We start from the raw sequence: 23496 nt of genomic DNA on the forward strand, positions 1-23496 counted from the left end.
ATTGTCTGTGGCTTCACATCAATTTACCATGCAACAACTACATTTACAATTCCATCAAGGACACTTATCTTTGATGGTTCCAAGACACGATCTTCTATCTGTTTTAGAAGCATGCAATTGAAGCGCTAAATTGAAATTCTATACTACTAAAACATGAATTGAAATCCTAATATTGTACTACTAAAACATGAATTATAAAATAAGAAATCAAATAATAATTTTTGTAACTACACCTCTATTAAGTTATAACTTCTTCATAGTAATAAAATTAGTTGGTCTCATTATTATAACTATAGAGAGATTTTACTATATATAGGGTATGTTGTGTGAAAATAAATATACAAATAATTATTTGTATCTACCGATTTATCTTGTCTACTATCTATAATTAATATCATGTTCGTATTATATGTTATAAGTTTACTGTTTACATACTATTAGTCGATTACCTCAAATTTTATTTAGTTATAAGACTAGTTTGTTAAATTATAACTTTGAGGGGCCATTTGGATCAGGGTTATATAAGATAACAGGGGTAATCTTCGTTTATTTTGTAAGATTTCGGTGTTTGGTTTGCAAGTAATAAAATATTATTTTAATCCTTTATTGCAAATTTACTGTTGGTAATGTGGTGGGTAATCTTATTACCTTGCTAGGGGGTCTTATTAAAACATTACTGGGGTAATATGGTTTTTCTACCTATTTTGCCCTTAATTAAAAACCATTTTGGACACAATTGCCCTCAAATGTCTACCAAATAACAATTACCTAGCCCCCTACATTTGAAAAATTTGCTAAAACACCCCAGCCACAAAAAAGTTTAAAAGTTAACAAAATACCCCCGGTCACCCAAGACCATCGCCTACTATCGACGTCAATCGCCATAATGATGCACAATCGGTGGGATCTAGTCGGTCATACGTCAGTAAGGCCTTTTCCAGCCATGGATGATAGATCCATGGTTGGAAACAGCCAAATCTGGCGTTTCTAAATGGCAGGCCAATGATCTAGCTTTTTCACAACCAGATCGGTGGTCGTGAAATGGCCATAGATCTGGCTATTTTCCGACCATGGTTTGTGATCCATGGCCATTTTTGGCTTTCTCGGCAGTCGTGCACCATTCTATCGACTGTCGACGGGGGCCAGCGGTGGTGGCTGGTTGCTAGCAGTGGCTTGGGGTGGTTGGGGGTGATTTTGCTACAAATTAAAGTTTTATATGGTTGGGGTGTTTTAGCTAAATTCTCAAATATAGGGGGTTGAAATTTTTTATTAAATAATAATAATAATATTATTATTGTTATTATAGTGATATTAAAAAGGAAGGGCAATTCAGTAAAAGCCTCTATCAATAATATTTTATTCTTCCTAACCAAACATCTTAATTATTTATATCCACTAATATAACTAAATATATTGATATAACATTCCCCCGTAATCTTTAAGGTAATCTATCTCGGTGGTAATCCTACATTTTCAGCAATAAAACATTCCTCGAACCAAATGCACGTGAAGCATTTTTTACAAACATTTAGTTACGTTTAACCGTTAAAAATTCATAACAAACTAGTAATCATAAAACACATATTGCTTTTATGTGGAGTTGGACATCTGTTTTCATCATTTTAATTCCAACTGGACACAACTGTTTAATATTTACTTACATAAAAAACTACAAGTTGTCATCACCACATGTATATTTCATAGGGGTGATCGGGTCCGAGTACCCTCAGATTTTTGGAGGAACCGGAACTGGTCGATTCCTGAAATTAGGAATCGGAACAAGTCAGTTCTAGTTCCCTAATTGCTGGAACCGAAACGTGTGAAACAGGTTCCGGTTCCAGTTCCAGGTATCGTGGACAATTATTTGGTCCCTGTAACTTTACAAAATGACAAAGTAACCTATAAAATTTACAAATACACCCCTATTTGTTTAAATATTCTATAACAATATAACTTTTTCCTTATTAATTAATTTCAATATTTCAAATAATTTTAATATATAGTGTAAGACTATATATTAAAATTATTCATAGCTTCCTCATATCCAAAATCCAAAATGTTCACTAGTTATGTATATAGTCTAGGGGTAAATTTTATTAAAACCCCCAAATGTTGTATACTAGTTATGTATAAACCCCGGTTCTTTTCCCGGTTCCTTGCAGGGTACCTTGTTACCTATTCCTTGCAGGGTACCCTGTTACCGTTTCCTAGCTGGGTACCCTATTCTAGGTTCCGATTCCAGTTCCTAGTTCTTGGAATGTAGGAACCAAAACCGAAACCCAGCGGTCCCGATTCCTATTTTTTCTAATCAAAACCTACCCTGTGAGGGCTGGTTCTAGAACCTACTTGGAAATGGGACCTTGGGTACCCGTCGGTTCCAGGTAGAACCTATTTTCATGCTCACCCCATTATTTCATGAATAAAATACTAAACGAAAAGAAATTGGTGAGCTATTGTCTTGAGTGTCCTATTAATTACGTATATAATATATATTATTGTTATTATTATCATCATTATTAATGGGTAAAATACTAAAACACAAGTGGATCAACTTTAATTTTAATTACAAACACAACATTTCATTATGAACGTTTAATATTTATGTTCACATGCCAAAGCTAATAACACTATTAGCTAGGGGCAAGATTAGTTGGGGTTGGCAATAAGCCGCCAACATGACAATTTTTCTATTGGCCACATAATTTTTTTTTTTTTTTTTTTTTTTTTTTAGGGTACCTGGAAGTGTTCGGATTAGTTTGTGTGCATCTCAACTAGTCCCTTGGAACCCTGAAATAACAATCAAATAAACCTCTAGTAGCTATTCCTTATTAATAGTCGTGGAGATTTAAACTCAAGACCTCTTGAGTAATACACCCACTGTCCCAAGCGAACTGCAAAACTACTTAAAGATAGTTTATTACCCACATCCTTGGTTTACAAGGAAACTTTTGATTTTCATTAATAACTATTGAAACGTCAAAACAGATCATCTTGGTTTTATTAACTATAAATATTTACGATATTATTACACATTTTTTATGTGTTTTAATAGTGTATTAACATTTTGGTTTTTTGACGTAACTGAATCCCTTTTTTAACTTTAAATTGATTATTAATTGACTTGAAAATTATATTAGATAACAAAAATATCTTTCCAAGAAATAATAAAAAATACACATTACTTTAACTACTTTCATTAAACAAATGACTTTTAATTGATTGTTAAGTGACTTGAAAATGCCTTTCCCATAAATAACAAAAAGTCCACGTTACTCAACCAGTTTCATAAAATTACGTTCTTTTTTTAGTTGATCGGAACTGTCCGATTCAGCTTGCGTATACTTTAATTTATCCTCTGAGACCTTAAAGTTGATGATTGGACAAATCCTTTCAATAAACACCCTTATTAGGATTTATGAGAACTTAAACTCAAGAACTTATGTTGAATCCTTTTACTCTTTTATCATCAGAAGATCTAGTGGTGGTTTATAACATTACGTTCATTTACAACTTCTCTGCGCTTTATTATGAGATGAAAATGTAAGGCCTGTTCGTCTACCCTTCTCCCTGCTTTATTTTCATTTTCTCTTCTTGAAATTTCATAAAATTGCGATCGTTTACACCTTTTATAAAATTTATACCGAGAAAATGAAGAAAACGCTAACAAGGTAGGCCTTAAATACATCATATATTCTCTTTCTTATATATATTTTTCTCCTCTCAAATGGAATATTTTTATTTATCTCAAGAATTTTAATTCAATATTATAAACGAGATTATAAAATTAATAAGATATTTTAGACATGCTTTTTGAGACGGACAAAATAAATAGTATTTTAAAGGTATCGTTAGTTAAGTGGTAAATTTTGAGTTTTTCATTTTTATTTTATATGTTTTTAAACAAGAATGTTACTTTTTTGCTTTTCTTTATACTGTATTATTTTCAAACAAACATATTTTTCAAACATCTTTGAAAATATTAAAAGAAAAAAAAAAGCACAAAATTCATTAAAAAAAAAAAAAAACTTCAAATCGTTATGTGGTTGGCTAAAGTTAGCCCGCTCTGGCCGATTGGATTATAGGCGGTGGACGGTGGATTTACCCACTTTTTCTCTACTCAAAGCAAATGCTTCATTTAGAAAGTTGACCTACACAGAATTTAAGGTCAAACAAAGACAAAGTCAATTAAGTAAGGCGGTAGTGTTTTTAGGACAACAATTATATGACAATACGAAGTTGAATCTTGTAACCTGTCCTATATATTATTATACCTGGGATGAAATTTCTCGAACTACAAACAATCCACTCGCAGCTTTTCCAATCAACATAAGCATGGAATCTACAATGATATACTCTTCTTTTTCTATTCTCATTTTCGCAATTGCTTTCAACTTCTTGATACAATCAATATCAAGACGAAGAAAACTGCCACCAAGCCCACCGGCTCTTCCAATTCTGGGTCATCTCCACTTCCTCAAAGAGCCACTCCACAGAACTTACACTCTTTATCAGAAAAAAATGGATCAATCTTTTCCCTCCGATTCGGATCCCGCCATGTAGTTACTGTCTCATCACTATCAGCCGTTGAAGAATGCTTCAGTAAGAATGACACAGTTTTTGCAAATCGCCCTCACTTAATCATTTGCAAGTACCTTGGCTACAACCACACCACTCTTGGCTTGGTCCCCTACGGTGACCAGTAGCGCAGCCTTTGCCGCTTATATGCTATTGAAATCTTCTCATCGAGCCGTCTAAACATGTTTCTGGGCACTCGAAGAGATGAAATAAACATCTTACTACGCAAGCTTTATTCCCTTTCACGCGATCATTTTGTCAAGGTAGAGTTGAGGTCAACGTTTTCAGAGATAACCTTTAATGTCATACTGAGAATGTTGGCTGGAAAGCGGTATTATGGTGAAGATGGGATTAAACTTGACGAAGCCAAGCAATTTCGAGAACTTACTGAACATGTATTTGAATGCACAGGGGCAAGAAATCTGCAGGCAACAAATCCTGCAGATTTCTTGCCAATTTTAAAGTGGTTTGATTATCAAGGATTTCTGGCGAAAGCTAAAAGACTTGGCAAAAAGACAGATGAATTCCTGCAGGGTTTGATTGATGAACATCGGAGAAATGAAGATGGTTTAGAAAGTAGAAATACCATGTGTTGATACAAAATTCTACGCCAACCAGTATGATCCAATCGACCTTGCCAGGATCGAAACCGATGTGTGCGTGATTAGTGAAAATCAGCGTTGAATATGAATGAAATGAACTAAGAACAAAGAGATTTTTAAAGTGGTTTGGCCAAGTTAACAGCTTACGTCCACTGTGTTTTTGTATTTACTGTGAGAGCTTACAATGCAATTCTTATCCGAAATTTGTAACCCCCTCCTCATTGTCTGAAGGGGGGTTTATATATAAGATTTGTACAAAAGAAGAAACGAAATTCAGGGGATTACAACCGATTCGAATCATAATTCCAATATCCTCGCGATTGGGCGCTGTGATTGCATAGTGATCACCGTTGATCAAGTCTTTCCTGCAATATCTGGGATCTGAAGTAATCCAGGGATTGATTGAATGATTCCTTAAATTGTTCACGACTAGCTTATATTGGGTCGAGCTATAGCTCGATGAACTTATACTGGGTCGATCAATCATAGTTGTCGAGCTCATTCTGGATCGAGCTATATCCTTGAGTTAGCCCGAGCTTGCCGGAAAAATCATACACAACATCTACCCCTAGTGTTCGATGCTCGTTTCGGGTTTTAAAGACTATTGCTTGATTTGATGTCAAGCTCGGCTTCAACAAATAGTCTTCGAGCGCGTGTTTGACCAGGCCCCCGTGATTGACCTTGTGCTTGGCCGACTTACCTCACACTTGGATCTTTATTCCTCATGGTACCTGTCAAACTCAGAATATGAACAGTCGAGGCATACAAGTAATTTCTGCATGGTTGTGTCGCATTAAATGCGGCAACCTTTCTCATTTATGTTTCGTCGCACGTGGCCGACGTCAGCTATTCACGTGCGAAGTCAAGGCGACGTGCGATGACAGTTATTATTATAGCAATTCGATGGCTTATCACTCCTCACAGATGGTCAACATGTGGCCACATCTATGGGTTGAGATTGCTCGATGATTGAAGGGTCAGGATCGACTATAAGTCGACGGCCACGATTAAACTCCGCCCCATCATCTCTCATGTGAACCACTATAAAAGGTGACGAAAAACCTCAGAATAGTTACTCCAAAAGTTATTGACTCTGGTTCTCCTTTGCCGTTGTTCTTACATCGTCACAGTGGTATTTCTCACGAGTTCCCAGCACTTTTCTTACTCCGGTAAGGCTCTTTTCCTTATTTTCTTCTATTTTTCTGATTTTTGCGTCAAAAGGTGGCTATTGTAGTGGTCACATTGGATGTTTTAAGGTTTTAGTAAGGTTTTTGATGGCATCTCCGGTGGTTTCAAGTTTTAAAGGGGTTTAACGTGGTGGCCGCCGGTATCCTGGGTAGGTTGCATCCCTTCGTTGTATTGTGTGAGCTATCTCAGGTGCCTGAAATGGAAGCGAGTGTGGAATGGTCACCGATTTGTTTGAGCTCTGACATATGTTCGCTCTTTTTTTTAGGTACCCAGAAGCGAGCTACAATAATGTCTTCCTCCAGTAGTCATATTATAGATCGAATGTTCGATTTGCCAATAGGCTTGGCAGCCCTTGGGGATGTGTCCTCTAAGGTTTCCGAAGAATTCATCACTTGAAGCTTGGACCCCGACGCTGCGGGCTTGTCCGATCGTACTTCGATTCAACTAGACCAATCCCTGCCATCTCCAACCCGTAGGCTACGAAGAGAACTACAATCCTCGATCACCCTCGAGGATCTTGAATGCATAAGAGTGATCTATGCGCCGCAACTTAACTTGATGGTTTCGGGGGGATATTCTCGGAAAGACCCCCCACATGGATGGGTAGCAACCTCTAAGACTCTCCTTAGGTGATGATGCGTTGTAATTACAACATGCAATGTATAGCAAGTGCACTAGTCGTGAAAAGTAATAAAGTGATAAGTAAAGTATCGTTCCCACGAGGATTGTTTGTTAAGCACTGATTTTCCTAATTGTTTGACAAGTTGGAGAAAACAAAAAATGTTTGGATTTGCGGGATGAATTTTAAGCGAAGTGAAAACAAAATTTACTACTAACTTAAAGGCTAATTAATGACAGTAAAACTAATTCAAGAGAAAATAGCAATTAAGGCAAACGGTTAAGGTTTTGACTTCACTAGGATTTTATGAAATAATCTACGAATTATGCTACTTCTACACTCACATGCACGGATTATAATTCGGACTCCCTAATGTGTAAAACATACCTTCTCAGGCTATGTTTTCCTACTTTTCCCTATTAAGATTCCGCACCCAACAATTTGAAGATTAATAGATCCAAGTTCATTCTGCTAATGGAATCCTAAATTGAATTCATTGATTCTCAAACCTATCTCTGGCGTTCAATACAACAACGGTGATTACCTTAAGAAGCTTATGCATGATTCATTTCTCAATCTCATCATAGTCAACAAATAATTTCAATAAAAACAAGAATAATCACCAACCCATGCAATAGAATGTAAAAGCAACAAAAATCTATTGATTAAACATAAAATTCCTAATTACATCAAAACCCTAACCCAAAGTGAGTTAGTTCATACTGAAATTAACACAAATAGAAATTAAAACAATAAACAATGCATTCAACATAATGGAGTAAAGAAAAGAGAACAAAAATCTTCCCTATTTGATGAATCCAAAGAGTTCAATCTCAAATCTTCTCTCATTTTCTCCCAAAAATGTCGAACCCTTAATAAAATGGCTAAGTTTTTCTTATATAGTTGGTCCAAAAACCTAAAACTCGCCTAAAACAAAACTGTGCGTTTTAATAAAAACTGGAACTTGTAGACTTCACCACGGCGAAGAATAAACTTCGCTACGGCAACGAATTCCCGAGACCTTATCGCCGTAGCGAAGAAAGAACTTCGCCGCGGCGAACTGTTCTGAACAATTCTAAAATTACGGAATTTCCCTCCGCTTGCTTCCTTGCTTGAATCTTCAATCTTTGGTACTCTCTAATAGGAACAAGCTTCATAGTGCTTCAATTCTGCTTCAGAACTTCCTCGAATTCTAAGATTCGCTTGCTTCTAGGTCCAGAAACTCAATTTCGCTCTTTATTTGCTCAAAGTGCATGTTTCGGCCTGAAACATAAAACATATGAAATTAAGTTGTAATTCAGGCAAAAACGACATGAGAAGTATCCAAAATCCGGCCAAGAAACCTAGATAAAACAGTATAATCCTAGGATTATCAGGTGCGGGGTATCCATTCCCCCGCACTACTTCATTGATAACGTGTTGAGGCGATTCGACATTGTTCCTCTTCAACTAACAACCGATTCTTATGTGATCATTATCGCAATATACATCGTGTACATGACCGCTGACTTGGGCAAGCCGTCCGTCGAAGAGCTCATCCATTTGTACATGCTCAAAAAAGGGTAAGACCATACATACTACCTTTCCAAAGCGAGGAGAGTACATTTCAATGGGCTGGTCGACGTCCCGAAGAAAGTTCCATACTGGTATTCTCAGTTCTTTTCTACAAAGCCTAGAAGACCGATGTCTTTGCTGTAGAAGCGAGTAAGGCTCGGGCTTCCTGTGTTTGTGTGAGGATTCTTCTTGAGCTGTACATTCTAACTGATCGTCCTATCTTGTTTTTGTAGTTAACATCGAGCAGAGTTATCTTCCAGTTGCAAGCTTACAAAGGCTGCAGTGTTTTAGTGATCTTCTGGACAATCAACGTAACATTAATGAGCTTCTTACACTTCCTCACCTAAAAGCATATGGCTTTTGTTGGGACGAGCCCAATTTTCTAGTGCTTTTGGAGAAAGGTTAAGTTGTTACTTGCTTGTGCTTGCTTTCCTGCGTAAATAGATTGCTAACTCGTTTGCCTTTTTCCTTGCAGAAATATGGGCCGAAAAGCCAAAAAAGAAGAAAATTGTTGCCTCTGCAGCCATCACGAAGGCTTCGGCTACTTCGGGGATGAAGCAGCCCATGGACATTGTCGACTCGAAGCGTGTCGATGGCGAGCTTGGAGGAGGGCCAAACACGAAAAAGCCTGTGACTGCCACTAAGGCAGTTGGCGGGAAAAGCGTTACATAGCCTTGAAAGGGGCCAGCGAAAAAGACATCTGAGCCAACTGGAGGCTCGAGAAAAAATAAAGCACCCGAGCAGCAAATTGGCTCGAGCAAAGAGGTTTCCACGTAAGCCAACAGCCTTAGAAAAGAAGCGGCCAAAGGCTTGGCCAAGAAGAAATCCGCTCATGCTAGCGAGGCAAGTGCTTCTAGGGGGGAGTGAACCTGGCTCGTCCCAGCCAATGAGTAAGGAGACAGATGAAGCGACCAAGCTGCGATCGATGGGCTGATTGACCAACTCCCCGATTATATCGGTGTTGGGGCCACAGTGGCCAGGGATTGTTTCACCTCGTGAACATTCACGGCTGTTAGGGACTTGTCTCCCTCCCAAATGTTGGCTTTAACCTACAACTACGCGGCGAAGGTACTGATAGTTCACGCTCCTTTTTCTTTTACATGTTATTCTTGTTTCTTGTTGACTCCTCATTTCCTCTTTTCAAGTTGCCATGGTGAGTAAACTTATGTACGAGGAATGCAACAACACTTTAGAGGTGAACCACCGAAAATGGCAAGCTACGGAGATGGTGAAGGAGGACGCTCTGGCTAAGGCCGAGCTTGTAGAGAAGGAGAAGGAGGCCAAGCGTGCTGAGCTCGAGCAGCTTAGGGGGGAAGTCACGACCTTCCAGGTCAAGAAAAAGGAATTCCTTGACATGCTTAAAGCAAGCAAGGTTGCTCAAGCTAAGGCAGAAGCTAAGGTAGCAGAGGTCACAGAGGCTTTAGCGCAGCAGCGAGGTGCCAACAACAAACTGAATTCTGAGCTATCCTTGGCTCAGAAAGCTGCAGTAAGCTAGGAGGCCAATCCAAACATTCTTCGCTCAACCTTGGTCGGGAGTTGGCAAGTTGTCAGGAGGCCAAAGTTGAGGCTAGACAACTCAGGCTTCGAATTGACAAGCTGAACGAGGCCATTACTACTTAGGCCTAGGAAATATCTGTCTTCCTTGTCCGAAAATTATGGGAAGCCCATCCTTCAATCGACTTCTCTTTTCTTCCTCGAGCTTATCAGAAGGAAGTAGAAGGGATAAAGGTCAAAGTTCGGGGGGGGAGACCTATGTTTACTCGAACGAGTCTGAGGAAGAGGGCGAGGACCAAGGGGAGGCCAAAAAAGGTGAGAAAGAGGCTGAGCCCCTATACCGGGTCAAGGATCCAACTCCCCTGAACATGATTCCACCAGCTAAGGTTCCCGAACTTGGAGAGGAAGTCACTGCCCCTCCTATTGACAAGCCATCTCTTCCTCTTGGTGACGACCTTCTTGGACAGGTCAAGGATAAAGCTCCTGCTCGCCCACCCACCTGAAGAGTTACTTTACTTTCTTTTCTTTCTTTCTGAAGAGTTACTTTTTTTTTTTTTTTTTTTTGGCCTTTGTAATTAAACTTAATCAATGAAAGAAAATTTTATCGTTTCCATGTCGAACAATATTTATTATACTTCCATAGAGTCGATTTATCGTCTTAGTAGGACTTGTGACACTAAAACCCAAAATTTGCTTAAAATTACACATAGCTCGCTTTTAATAAGCTTTTTCGGATTTGTACGAGGAAATCTTATGTGCCGTTCAACTTTAATTTCAGGCTTTATAGCCCTTTTCAAGTTTTTTTTTTTTTGGGCGTCGGCTTAAGGCCGATTTCCTCCAACGTGTTTTTTTTTTTAATTAATTTAAAGTTTAACTTCATCAATTTGGGGGTGTTTCACCCTCAAAGAGTTGGATTTTGGCATGGCTTGTTCGAGATAAGCTGTCTTTCCTAGACCATTGACTCTGAGTTTTTTAGAATACCATCGCTTAGGTCGCGGTTTAGTAAAATGCTAATGGTCTTAAGATGTTAACAATGAATCAAAGAAAATAATGAATAATACCTCGCTTATTGATCAAGTATTTTGGTCGTGAATGGCCTTACAACGAACGTGAATGCAGAACATAAGAACAAATGAAACACGAGCTGCTTATTGCTAATACCTTCGCAAGTGCTCAGTGTTCCAAGCTCGCATTATTGCTTCGCCATTGAGACATTCCAGGTGAAAGGATCCTAGTGCAAGCTTTTCGGATATCCTAAAGGGACCCTCCCATTTAGGCTCAAGTGCCCCTAAGTTCGAGTTTTGAGTACCTTGAACAACCTTTCTGAGGACCAGATTATCCACTTCAAAGTCTTTGTTCTTTACCTTGGTATTGAAGTATCGCTTGGCTCGCTGTTGATATGAGGCGAGCCTCAACTGAGATTTGACCAAATGTTCTTCGATCAGGTCTAGCCTCAGGCGGAGAAGGTCTTCGTTTGCTCCTTCATCGAAGACTTCTCTTTGGAATGAACTAGTTCTTACTTCAACTGGGACCATCGCCTCACATCCATAAGATAAAGAAAATGGGGTTTTGTTTGTCGAGCTCTTGGCAGTCGTTTTGTAGGACCATAAAGCTTCTGGCAACTCGTCAGCCCATCTCCCTTTAAGGTCGTCGAGCTTCTTCTTTATGGTGTGCTTGATTATTTTGTTCACAGCCTCTACTTGTCTATTGGCTTGAGGCCGATAGACGGCAGCAAACTCTTCCTGATGTTAAGCCGCTCGTAGAAGGTTCTGAAATCGTCGCTATCAAGCTGCTTCCCATTGTCAGTTATTATTGTGTGGGGAATCCCAAACTGACAAATTATGTTCTTATAGATTAAATCTTTCAGCCTGCTCGACGTTATTGTTGTTAGTGGTTCGGTTTCTACCTATTTGATGAAATAATCTACGGCAACTACCGTGAATTTAACGCCCCTTTTTCCCTGAGGCAATGGGCCAATAAAGTCGATGCCCCAAATTGCAAATGGCCATGGGCTTATTAGAGTGGTCAATTCTTACAGTGGAGCTCGTGGTATGTTTGTAAATCTCTGGCATCTATCACATCTTTGGACATAATCTATTACGTCATCATAAACCATTGGCCAGTAATATCCCTAATGGAGTACCTTGTAAGCTAGAGATCCGCCCCCTACGTGGTTCCCACAAATTCCCTCATGTATTTCTCTCAAAACATAATTTGCATCCTCGTTTTCAATACATTGTAGCAACGGTACATTGAATCCACGCTTATACAATTTATCGTTGATGAGCATGTACCGAGCTGCCTTCGTGCGAAGTGCTCTAACTTTGGTTCTGTCCTCTGGCAGTGTGTCATCTTTCAAGTAGGTGGTAATTGCATTCATCTGGCTGTACCTTTGACTTGTGGTTTACACTAGATCTTATGGAGCGAAAATGCTTGGTTTTGGGAGGAATTAAACTGGGATTGAATTGGCCTTCTCATTGTTCATTGTTGAGGCCAAGCAAGCCAATGCATCTACCTGTGAGTTTTTCTCCCTTGGAATCTAGTGGATGGTAAAGGATCTAAACTGTCTGAGCTCGGTCTCTACTAGCTGGAGGTAGGATAACATCCTATCTTCATTTGCCTGGTATTCCCCAGTAACTTGATGGACCACAAGCTATGAGTTACTATAGATCTTGATGGACTCTACCCCCATTTCCCTAGCAACTCAGATACCTGCGAGTAATGCCTCATACTCAGCTTCATTATTGGAGGCGTTGAACTCGAACCTTACTACGGCTTTGATTGGGTTTCCCTCTAGACTTTCGAGCAAGAGGCCCGCTCATTTTCCCTTTTCATTCAAGGAGCCATCTACATACAAAGTCTACAGCCATAAGTCGTCACTCTTTTGTTTCCGTTGCTCGATCTCTCCCTAGGTATCTGTCTCTGGCGGGCTTGCCTCGGCCTTTGGTTGATAGGAGAACTCAGATATAAAATTTGTCACGGCCTAGCCTTTGATTGATGTCCTCAAGATATACTTGATGTCATGCTGACTCATCTTTATCGTCTACTGGATCAGTCTATCCGACGCCTCGGGCTTCTGCATTATCTTCTTCAAGGGGAAGTTTGTCAGCACATGGATGGAATGTGCCTAAAAATAGGGTCACAGCTTTTTGGCGGCAACAACAAGAGCGTAGGAGAGCTTTTTCATCTCCGGGTACCTTGTCTCCGCGTCGAGCAGTCTCTTGCTCACATAATACATTAGCCATTATATTCCTTTCTCTTCGCATATCAACGCCGTACTGATAGAGAATTTTGATACCGACAAGTACAGTAATAGCGGCTCACCTTAGATGGGTTTTGACTAGGGCTGTTCAACGAGGCGAGCCGCTCGCGAGCCGATTCAGCTCGGCTCAAGTACAGTTCATTAACGACTCGCCTCGTTTGGAATCTAGCCGGCTCAGCTCGATTCATGAGAGAGTACGAGCCGAGTTCGAGCCTGCCTCGACTCAGCTCGTTAGGCTCGCGAGCCGAGTCAGGCTCGAATTATTAGGGGCGTTTTAGGGGTTTTATTAAGTATAAGGGATTAAACTAGATTTTTAAAACAAAAAGTTTGCAAAAATGACAAAGAACACCCTAATGTTAAAATCCCTAAAAACGCGACTAAAATACTTTCCCCTAAAACCAAACTAAACCAAACCATTTTAGGCAGTCGGTGTCAAATTTGGTGGAGAGTGTAGGGAAACAAGGAGAAAAAAGAAGGAAAGAAATCAGAGTTGGTGGAGACTGGAGAGTGTCGGGGAAACAAAGAGAAAGAATGAAAGAAAGAGAGAGAAAATAAGAAAAAAAGAGAAAGAAGGAAAGAAAGAGAAAATAAGAGAAATAGGCATCATTAGAGAGAGAGGAAATAAGAGAAAGCAAAGAGTAATAACTAATAAGTAACAAAAGAGAAGAGGAAGAGAATAACTTTAGAGTTGTGGAGACTGGAGAGAGCAAGGGAAACAGGGAGAAAGGGAAAAAAAAAAAGAGAGAAACGTGAACCATTGCCATTGGAGTCTAGAGAGAGAAAAGAAGGCAAATCAATAATAAATTAGAGAGGAAAGAAGTGAAAGAGAGAGTAATAAATAAGAGAGAGAGAAAAGAAAGAGTAATAAATGAGGGAGGAGAAAAGCTGTACCAAACTTTGAAAAAAAATTGCATGTTTTTCACTTGGTTCGTGAGCCAACTCGTTACGAGTCAGTTCGAATTTTTTTTCTTTCTTTACGAGCAAGTCAGGAAATTAGAGGATCGGCTCGACTCAGACTCGGCTCGAATTTTTTTTTTCTTTTTTCCAGCCAAGCTCGTTAAGCCAAAAACTCGACTCGGCTTGGCTCATTAACAGCCCTAGTTTTGACAGTAGATAAGGTTATCTGAGGTGTTTCTTCAGCTCCTAGAAGGCTCTTTCGCACTTCTTTGTCCATTTGAAACCTTTCTTCCCCTTTAGGGTCTCAAAAAATGGTAAACACCTATCCATGGCTTGGGAAATGAACCTGCTGAGCGCGAACACGTCCAGTTAGGCTCTATACCTGCTTTATGCCAATTGGGCTTTTCATGTCAAGCAGGGCTTGAATCTTCTCCAGGTTTTATGTCAAGTAGGGCTTAAATCTTCTCCAGGTAAGCTTCTATACCCCGTTGGTTCACGAGGAACCCTAGGAATTTTCTGGAGCTCAATGTGACTTTCGATGACCTTTGACTTGACGAGCATGTCGTTGATGTATACTTCCATGGATCGGCCAATTTGGTTGGTGAACATTTTGTTCACCAAGCGCTGGTAGGTTACCCCAACATTCTTAAGGCCAAACGGCATAACCCTATAACAATAGATTCCACGGTCAGTTTTAAAATAAGTATGTTCTTCATCAGGCTGGTACATCGGGATCTGGTTATATCCCGAGTATGCATCCATAAAGCTAAGTAGTTTATTTCTCGTTGTCACATCTACTAGCTGGTCGATCCGTGGTAGCAGAAAACTGTCTTTTGGATAGGCCTTGTTCAAATCCGTGAAATCGACACAAGTCTGCCACTTGCCATTCGACTTCTTGACTGGGACTGGATTAGCGAGCCAGTTGACGTAGTTGACTTCCCTAATGAAGTTGATTTCTAAGAGTTTGTCGACTTTATCCTTGAGCGCTTGAGAGCGCTCTGCATCCATGGCCCTTATTTTCTGCCTTATGGGTTGAGCCTATGGGATGAGGTTCAACCTGTGGCACATCACCTCGAGGGCTGATCCCAACCATATCATCATGCACCCATGTAAATATGTCAAGGTTCCTCTTTAAGAACCCGACCAGATTATCAGTCATTTCTCTGGTCAAGCTGCTGCCAATTTTTAGCACGTGAGTTGGACCTTCCTCGCTAACACTTATTTCTAGCAGCTCTTTGGTCAGTCCCGCTGCGGGCTCTTCTTTGTGGATGCAAGAATCTATAGTGTCCTCTAGCGGCCCAGTGTTCAGCTTGGATTCTACGATGATCATTATCTTTGAGTGCGGCCATTTTTGCGCGACATTTATAACCCGATTATAGCATTCTCGAGATTCCTTGGTGTAACTCCTGATCATTGCGACTCCTCTAGAAGTCGAAAATCTCATCGCTTGGCAGCGCACCGATGTGATTGCGCTTAAATCATCCAAGATTGGCCTTCTAAGGATGACATTGTACGTGGTCGGGCAATCCACTAATAAGAATTTGGCCATTACTATTCTGACCTTTGGTTCTACCCCCAGAGTTACAAGAAAGTTGATAGTACCTTTGGGAACTAGGTTGTCCCTAGTGAACCCATAGAGCAGCGAAGAGCATGCTCGCAAGTTCCTTTCTGTGAATCTCATTCCTCGAAAGGCTCCCAAGAAAATGATGTTTAACATGCTCCCGTTGTCGACCATAACCTTAACACTTTTGCATTGCTGATCCTGGTCGCGATTATAATTGCATCATGATTATGATGTGGGAATGTTTCCCACTCATCAACTGTGAACCCTACTACTGTAGATGAAAAAAATCTACCGTCATGAAAATAGGGTCTGATCCCATGAGGTTAAGGCCACTGACAATCCACTAGACCTGCACACATGAAAGGGCAAGCGTGAAGCTTCTGAAAAACATCGGGGTGGTGTTTGCTGTAGGCATTCCAACGCTCAAGTTAGCAAGGCTGAAAGAGATTATTTGATAAGAAATAAAGAGATGAAGAATTACCAGGACTCTTGTCGGAAGCTAGGACTACAGTGGAGGCGTCTGGTTCTTGGGAGTAAGAACTTTAGGAGCAAATAGATGGTTTTGAGTAGTGTCGATTGACTATGGGAGATTGCCCCTTAATGAGAGGGCAAGCCTCTGTGTTTATAGTAAACCCAAGGTGTTGGAATCCTAGTAGGACATTGAGTCTTCTTTTTTTGGAGATAATCCCTATCAAGAAAGAAATATTTTCTTGACCTTATCAGATTAAGTTTAATATTTTAAATCAGATTTGGAATCTTAGTAGGACACTAAGTCCTATTTTGGGAGATAATCCCTATCATGAAAAAGATATGATTTCTTGACCTTATCGAATCAAGTTTCGTAGTTTTAGTAAGATTTGGAATCTTAGTAGAAGAGGAAATAGAATTTATAGACTGTTGCAGGCTAATGGGCTGAAACCTAGTTTAGCTTAACTTATAGAATAGCCCAACTCATAGAGTGGGTAGTTTACAAGGTGATTTTAAACGTAGGCCCAATTGGGATTGGGTTGAGGCCTTGGGCCGTGACATGTTTATTTCGTTATTAGGCCTCGTTAAGCCCAAGACGATTTTTGGCCCTAACAACTACCTTGCTTTCCTGTTTGGGCCGTTTGGGTGGCTTTCTCTCGTAGCTCATTATTCGATCGACCGAGTCCATCCTCGCTTCCCAAGCATACTGCTCGTGAGTCCGTCTCAAGCTCCCTGCTATGTTGGGTCCCCCATAGATATATTCATGAAGACTTCATTGGGATTTGGTTGAGCCTTTTGAATTGGAACTTGAACCTGAACCTAAACCTATCCTAGGGCCTGACTACTTTGCTTGCTAGGGTTTTCACGAGTCGGTTCTACCTTAACAAATTCTTTCAAATGGCCTTTTCTTATCAGGTCTTCGATGGCATCTTTCAGGGCTCGACAATCATTCGTGTTGTGCCTGACATCTCTATGGTACTGATAATATTTATACCGATCTCTTCTGCCTAGAGCCCTCCTCATCCTTGCTAGAGCAGCCAGTCTTTTTGTCTCTCAAGACACTTCGTAGATGTGGGCAATGTCTTGAGTAGGAGGGGTGTATTCTACATACCACGGGAAAGGTTGCCAATCACCACAATTATCTATCCTCTGTTTCCCTTGGGACCTGTTGCGATCTCTGTCATTGCGATCTTGACCCTTTTGCTCATCTGAGGGGCGATCTTGTCCCTTGCCCCCCGTGTTGAGCTTTTGGCTAGCGCTGCCAGTGAGCTCTCTACTCGCTGGTATTTCGTGGCCATCTGGTAGAATTTGGCCTGGCTCACATGATCTTCACTCTAGAGCTCTTTCCATAGCTCCATGTTAAGTCTGATCCCTGCGATCAGTAAAGTTCGAATGGATTCTTCGGGGGTGTCAACAACTTTTGCCTACTCGTTCTAGAACCTTGTTAAATACGAGGTCAGTGATTCGTCTCACTCTTGGAAAATGTTGCTCAAGTAGCTAAACGATATAGTGAACTGCCTCCTCGCCTAAAATTGTTGTAAGTATAGCAAAGAGAATTGTTGCCAGGAGTTGATGGAGTTTGCCTTGAGTCTTTTGTACCACCTCTTGGCATCTTCGACTAATGTAACTACGAAGCACCAACATTTTGCTAAGTCACTAACCTGATGTAACTCCATTAGGTCATTGAAGTTTTCGAGGTGGTCTCTAGGGTCCCCTTTCCAGTCGAACTTGCGTTTCGCTGCCCTGAACCCTTATGGGAGCAGGGCTTGATGAACTTCCTCCGTAAAGGGGGAACTTATTACTTTCTCTGCCAGATTGTTCTAGCGAGCTTTTAGATCGTTAAGTATCCTCTACATGCGATCTAAGTCTTTCTTTTGGTTGCCCTGACAGGCTCTGTTAAGCCTCACCTTGAGCAAATGAGTCAGCAAGTCTGTTGCATGCGAAGCTCCTCCGGCGTGTGCATTGATGCGCGAGGTCGAGTCATGATGGCTAGGTTGATATGTGTTATCATGCTCGTCAGTGCATTGCTCGCGACGTCTGTTATAATCGAAATATCGGTCATTGCCAGATTGATGCACATGACTCACTTTGCGAGCCTGTGAAGATCGATCTTGCTTGGGCGTGGGTTAAAACCAGTACACTGATGTTGGGGATACCACCGAGCTTCTCGATGGTATCTGTTGCCTTCACTTTCCCTCAGCCGCCTTCCGGGGTTTGTTTGCCTGTGAGACTCACGCTCGTGCATGAAGTGCTGCCTGCGAGGTTAGAGGTGTTGATCGCCCCTTGGCAGTGACGAAATAGATTGTCCACCTATAGAATTCATACCTATTGGGATTGCATTAGTGATACGCGGCTGGTCGTGGTTCTGGGCAACTAGTTGTTGGTTCCTCAACTTAGCCACATTCAATTGCACTGCTTGTGCAACCATTGTCCTGATCATCTCCATTAGCTGGCCATTCTCGGGGGCTGACGTCCCTTCCCCTTGGTTGTTCGCGATATGCTGAGTTGGCAGCACAGGTGGTTGGCGTCCAACGTTTTCCTGTTGCACCTCCTGGTGGGTGGTTTCCACGTTCTCATGATTTTCGATGGTAGTTTTCGATCTGGTGTACATCATTTTGGTCTTAGAATAGATAAATTACGGTGAATGTTTGCTAGAATCTTTGAAATATTGGCGGAAGGCCCTCCTTCTAGCACCAAAATATTGATATAGAATTCTGTACAAACCAGCGTGATCCGATCGACCTTGTCAGGATCGGAACCGATGTGTGTGTGATTAGTGAAAATCAGCGATGAATATGAATGAAATGAACTAAGAACAAAGAGATTTTTAAAGTGGTTCGGCCAGGTTAACAGCTTACGTCCACTGTGTTTTTGTATTTACTGTGAGAGCTTACAGTTAATTCTTATCCGAAATTCGTAACCCCCTCCTCATTGTCTGAGGGGGGTTTATATACAAGATTTGTACAAAAGAAGAAATGAAATTTAGGGGATTACAACTGATTCAAATCATAATTCTGATATCCTCGCGATTAGGCGCTGTGATTGCACAGTGATAACCATTGATCCAGTCTTTCCCGCAATATCTAGGATTTGAAGTAATCTGGGGATTGATTGAATAATTCCTTGAATTGTTCGCGACTAGCTTATGCTGGGTCAAGTTATAGCTCGACGAGCTCATGTTGGGTTGATTAATCATAATTGCCGAGCTCATTCTGGATCGAGCTATATCCTCGGGTTGGCCCAAGCTTGGCGGAAAAATCACACACAACACCATGATTAGTCGTCTACTTTCTTTGCAAGAATCACAGCCTGAATACTATACTGATGAAATTATCGAAGGCCTTATTTTGGTTAGTATAATACCTATCCTTTATATTATTTGGTTTTTTTTTTCCTCTTTCGTCTAAGACATATAACAATTGGTTTTAACGAAATTTAATTTACAGATTATGCTTCTTGTGGGGACCGTCACATCTGCTGTTACATTAGAATGGGCACTATATCTTTTAAACCATCCTGAGGTGTTGAAGAAAGCTAGAGACGAATTGGAAAATCAACTTGGAGAACATTTGATGAACGAACAAGATCTTTCCAAAATGCACTACCTTCAACATATAATCTCAGAGACTTTTCGCTTTTACCCAGCAGCTCCGCTTCTTGTTCCACATAATGTCGTCCAATGATTGTAGCGTAGAGGGATATGACATACCTCGTAAAACGATGTTGTTGGTAAATGCATGGGCCATACAAAGGGATCCAAACCCATTGAGCTTTAAGCCCGAAAGGTTCGAGAATGGGGATAATATGGCCACAAGTTAATTCCATTTGGGCTAGGAAGAAGGGCCTGCCCCTGGGCTGGGCTGGGCTAGCCCAACGAGTAATAGGCTTAACTTTGAGTTCATTGATTCANATACCTAAAGTTTTATTTTGTTACGGCCTGAGGTCTACCAAATTCATAACTAAAGTTCTATTTTGTTACGCATCACCCTTGGAAAATTTTGCATGTCACAATATCATTAAGTCCCCTCATCTTTAATCAATTCCAAAATGTCCCTTAAAAGATTTTTACACTCCAGTTGCACCCAACTACTCCTGCCAAACTATTAATAGTCCTACCAGGTCTAATTTTTTACTAAACTTCCTCAAAAAGTTTTAATTCTTTCACATTATCCCCCAAATTCACATAAATAAAATTAAATAAAATCCACAAAAATGCGGGTATTACAGAACCAATAGTTAGACTCAGTTGATAATAAGGAAGGATTGGTTGTGTAAATTTAGATCGAATAAACCTATGTAAAGAAAGAATTAAATTCACAACTAAATATGGATTTTATTTTATTTTATTGCTATAGTGTGCTAGTACTCCCAGTTGCTTTCCTTTTCTTTATATAATTAAATTTATTTTAAGGGTATGGTTGTGCGACATATGGGAGAAGGATACGTATATTGTAAATTTTGAAACTTCTGTTATATCCTTGCTAATTGTTTGCATTATTCTTGTAATTGTCTATGAGGAAAAACAGTTTGTGGTTTTATTTGTTTATGTGAAAATGAATTTAATGATTACTTATTTTTCCAGGTTGCACCCAAAACGCAGACAAGGAGAAACAATTGCAGTACAATCACAAGGGGGAATTGAAGACGTTCCAAAGACACCCTGAGGAGATGGATGAGGTAATATGAGGACTGGGAAGTTATGGGATTATATAACCATTGTTGAAATGTTGTAATCTAGAAATAAGACATGATAAGTTTGATGTGTGAAATGATCGGTGCTGGAAGTAGGGAAGGAGCTATTATTTCTTGTGTTTTGGCAAATGATGCCATACGTGCAGGACAAGGATTGAAGTAGTGAAGTGTGGCGTGAGGAAGACGTAAGTAAATGAATTAATTAAGGCACCAATAGCAAGCAATGTTTTCACTTTAGAATGGCGAGACTTNCCAATGCAAGCAATAATACATTCATAAAAATACAATGTTCTTCGATAGGAAGGTCCTAGTCCTCCACATGTAACACATTTTTCAATCAGCCGCCACTCAGATCTAACCGCTGTCGCTCAGATTTGGCTTGGAATAGACAAAGAAAACATCTTGTCATAGACTTGCGAGATAACTAAACACTAGGAATCCAGTCATTTGTTGCAGGATTGCTCTTGAATGCAGCTCTATCTCCATTTCCATGTGACGGTCCATTTCTTAATTCAAGGTTAAATCCATTTTCTTCACCTCCTTCCTTCATCACTCTTATGAATCCACTCCCCGTCTGTTCAATCACAAACATACATGTCACTCAAAAATCTCACCAGAAAAGTCCAGTTATAGCGTGAAAAACCGTACCGTGTGGTGCTGCTTGTCAATAGAAAACAACTCTCTGTAGTAGTGTGTCTCCACAAATTCATCTGGCACCATATTTGCTCCCTGTACTGGATACATAGCCTGCAAACATAAATAACGCTGATTTAAAAATTGCAAGACTCCTCAATACACGATGAGCTTAAAAAAGAAGATATATAGAGCACGTCAAAGAGGGTACTGACATAAGATTGAGACTGAAGAGATCGAAGCTTGTCAAACTCTGGGATGTTCTGGTGAGTAGTGGACACAGGTGTAGAAGGGTTGTCCGTTGTCGTTAAATCGGGTTCACTTCTGTTGGGCTTTGTGGGTCGTTTCGGGGCAGAGGAATCAAACTGAGCCCTGATCTGATAGGAGATTCTGAGCTGTTGGTCTGCATCTAAGACCTCGTCACTCCGGCTTGGTTTAGTCACCTTCGGCTGTCCAGCCATCTTTCGTGTTTGGCTTCCTGTTCTGTTTAGTTGGCGCACTTAATTCCACAATGCGTGGTGCACTAAAAAGTAAAACAGCTGAAAAGAAATTGAAACTATGGGCGGTAGGGAATGGGTTGACTTTATAGCTCCTTTTTGAGATGGGCCTGGAAAGCTAGAATGCTACAATGGGGTGGGCTGATACCTTCATATCTGAAAGTAACTGTCAATTTCGTAGAAGACCGAAAACATAAAAACATAATAGAAAAAACCGGATTCCCCGTGATCATATCATGTAATTCACGGGTTCTAAGACTTTACTTTTGATTGATATTTTAGGATTTGTATATTCTTCTTTGAAGAAATAAAACATAGTATATATTAGTATCAAACATCCATTTTGATATTTTGCATATTCATGACTCATTATTGTCATTCACTTAACTAACATATCGAGAACTTTTTCTCCCACCAAAAGAAGTAGGCAATTCCTTTCAGATTTCATGCAAAAGCTTCACTTCTTTAGCATCCTCTTCCTTCCCTTTCTTCTCCAATCCCTTTCTCATTTCCTTCTTTCATCCGCCAACTCTCTTTCAAACACGTTCTTCATCAATTTTGGATCAAAATTCAACATCAACATCAGTGACCGGAGCTTTTTTCGTGACCTCTATACTTTTCTTTTTTTTTAGGACAAAGCAAACCTATCAAAGACCCCAGCTCATCAGCACACAAAACTCTGTATCAAACATTACTGAAAGTGGCACATAAATGGTACGCCTCCATTTTTATGTTTTCACGTCAAAGAAGACTAATCTGTCTGATGCTCCAGTCAACGTTTCAACACTATCCAATTTCAGCGTGCAGAAAAATAGTAGTTCACTTGTTATTAAGAATTCTTGCTCTCTAATGTCCATATACGCAAGCTCAGAATCTAATTCACAACAAACTGCACTGAACAAAGATCCATATGATGACAACAACACAAAAGGTGTTTGACACCAACGACGTTGCACATACAAAGTGCTAAGAGAGTCTTAGAAGTTACACATGAAATGATTATGAGATTTGGTTAAAGGTCATTAGTTTTACAGTAGCATGCAAAGTCTTAATAATAAATGAGACAATGAGAATTTTTTTAGTGGTTCAGATGCTTAAAGCGATTCCTACATCCACTGTTATCTTTTATATGAGTGTTCTTGGTGATTAGCCAAGTTTACAAGAGGTTGCGAATAGCGAACAAAATTACAAGAGCTTGGTATTCAGAGAGAATATTGATAGGACCACCTGCAATCTAACTCAACACACAACCAAACCATAGCAATAACAATGCAAAGCCAAGCAATCTATATAAACTCCAATATGTATATGAATCAGATATTAGAAAAATGATAATCAGATGACAATGGAACAAGAGAACTGTAACCAGTAAATCCTAGCATTTCGAGGAGCCAAGAGCCTCCATTGTTCAGCCTCTAAAATTATACTTAAACCTATTACTAAGACTCATA

General features: G+C 40.1%; 1 protein-coding gene and 1 pseudogene across 1 annotated transcript; one reads left to right on the plus strand and one right to left on the minus strand.

Annotated features, from left to right (window-relative positions):
* Positions 1 to 3648: 3648 nt before the first annotated feature.
* On the plus strand, positions 3649 to 20887 carry LOC116109385 (annotated as a pseudogene).
* A 479-nt stretch (positions 20888 to 21366) lies between these two features.
* LOC116109381 lies at positions 21367 to 22033 on the minus strand. The gene is made up of 2 exons (XM_031395605.1): positions 21764 to 22033; positions 21367 to 21649 (listed from the first exon to the last, which is right to left on the minus strand). Exons 1-2 carry the CDS (start codon positions 22007 to 22009, stop codon positions 21494 to 21496), a joined length of 402 nt encoding a protein of 133 aa, XP_031251465.1. The 5' UTR covers positions 22010 to 22033; the 3' UTR covers positions 21367 to 21493.
* Between the last annotated feature and the right edge of the window lie 1463 nt (positions 22034 to 23496).

The sequence above is a fragment of the Pistacia vera genome, unplaced genomic scaffold, assembly GCF_008641045.1.
Source record: "Pistacia vera cultivar Batoury unplaced genomic scaffold, PisVer_v2 Contig579, whole genome shotgun sequence".
NCBI lineage: Eukaryota > Viridiplantae > Streptophyta > Magnoliopsida > Sapindales > Anacardiaceae > Pistacia > Pistacia vera.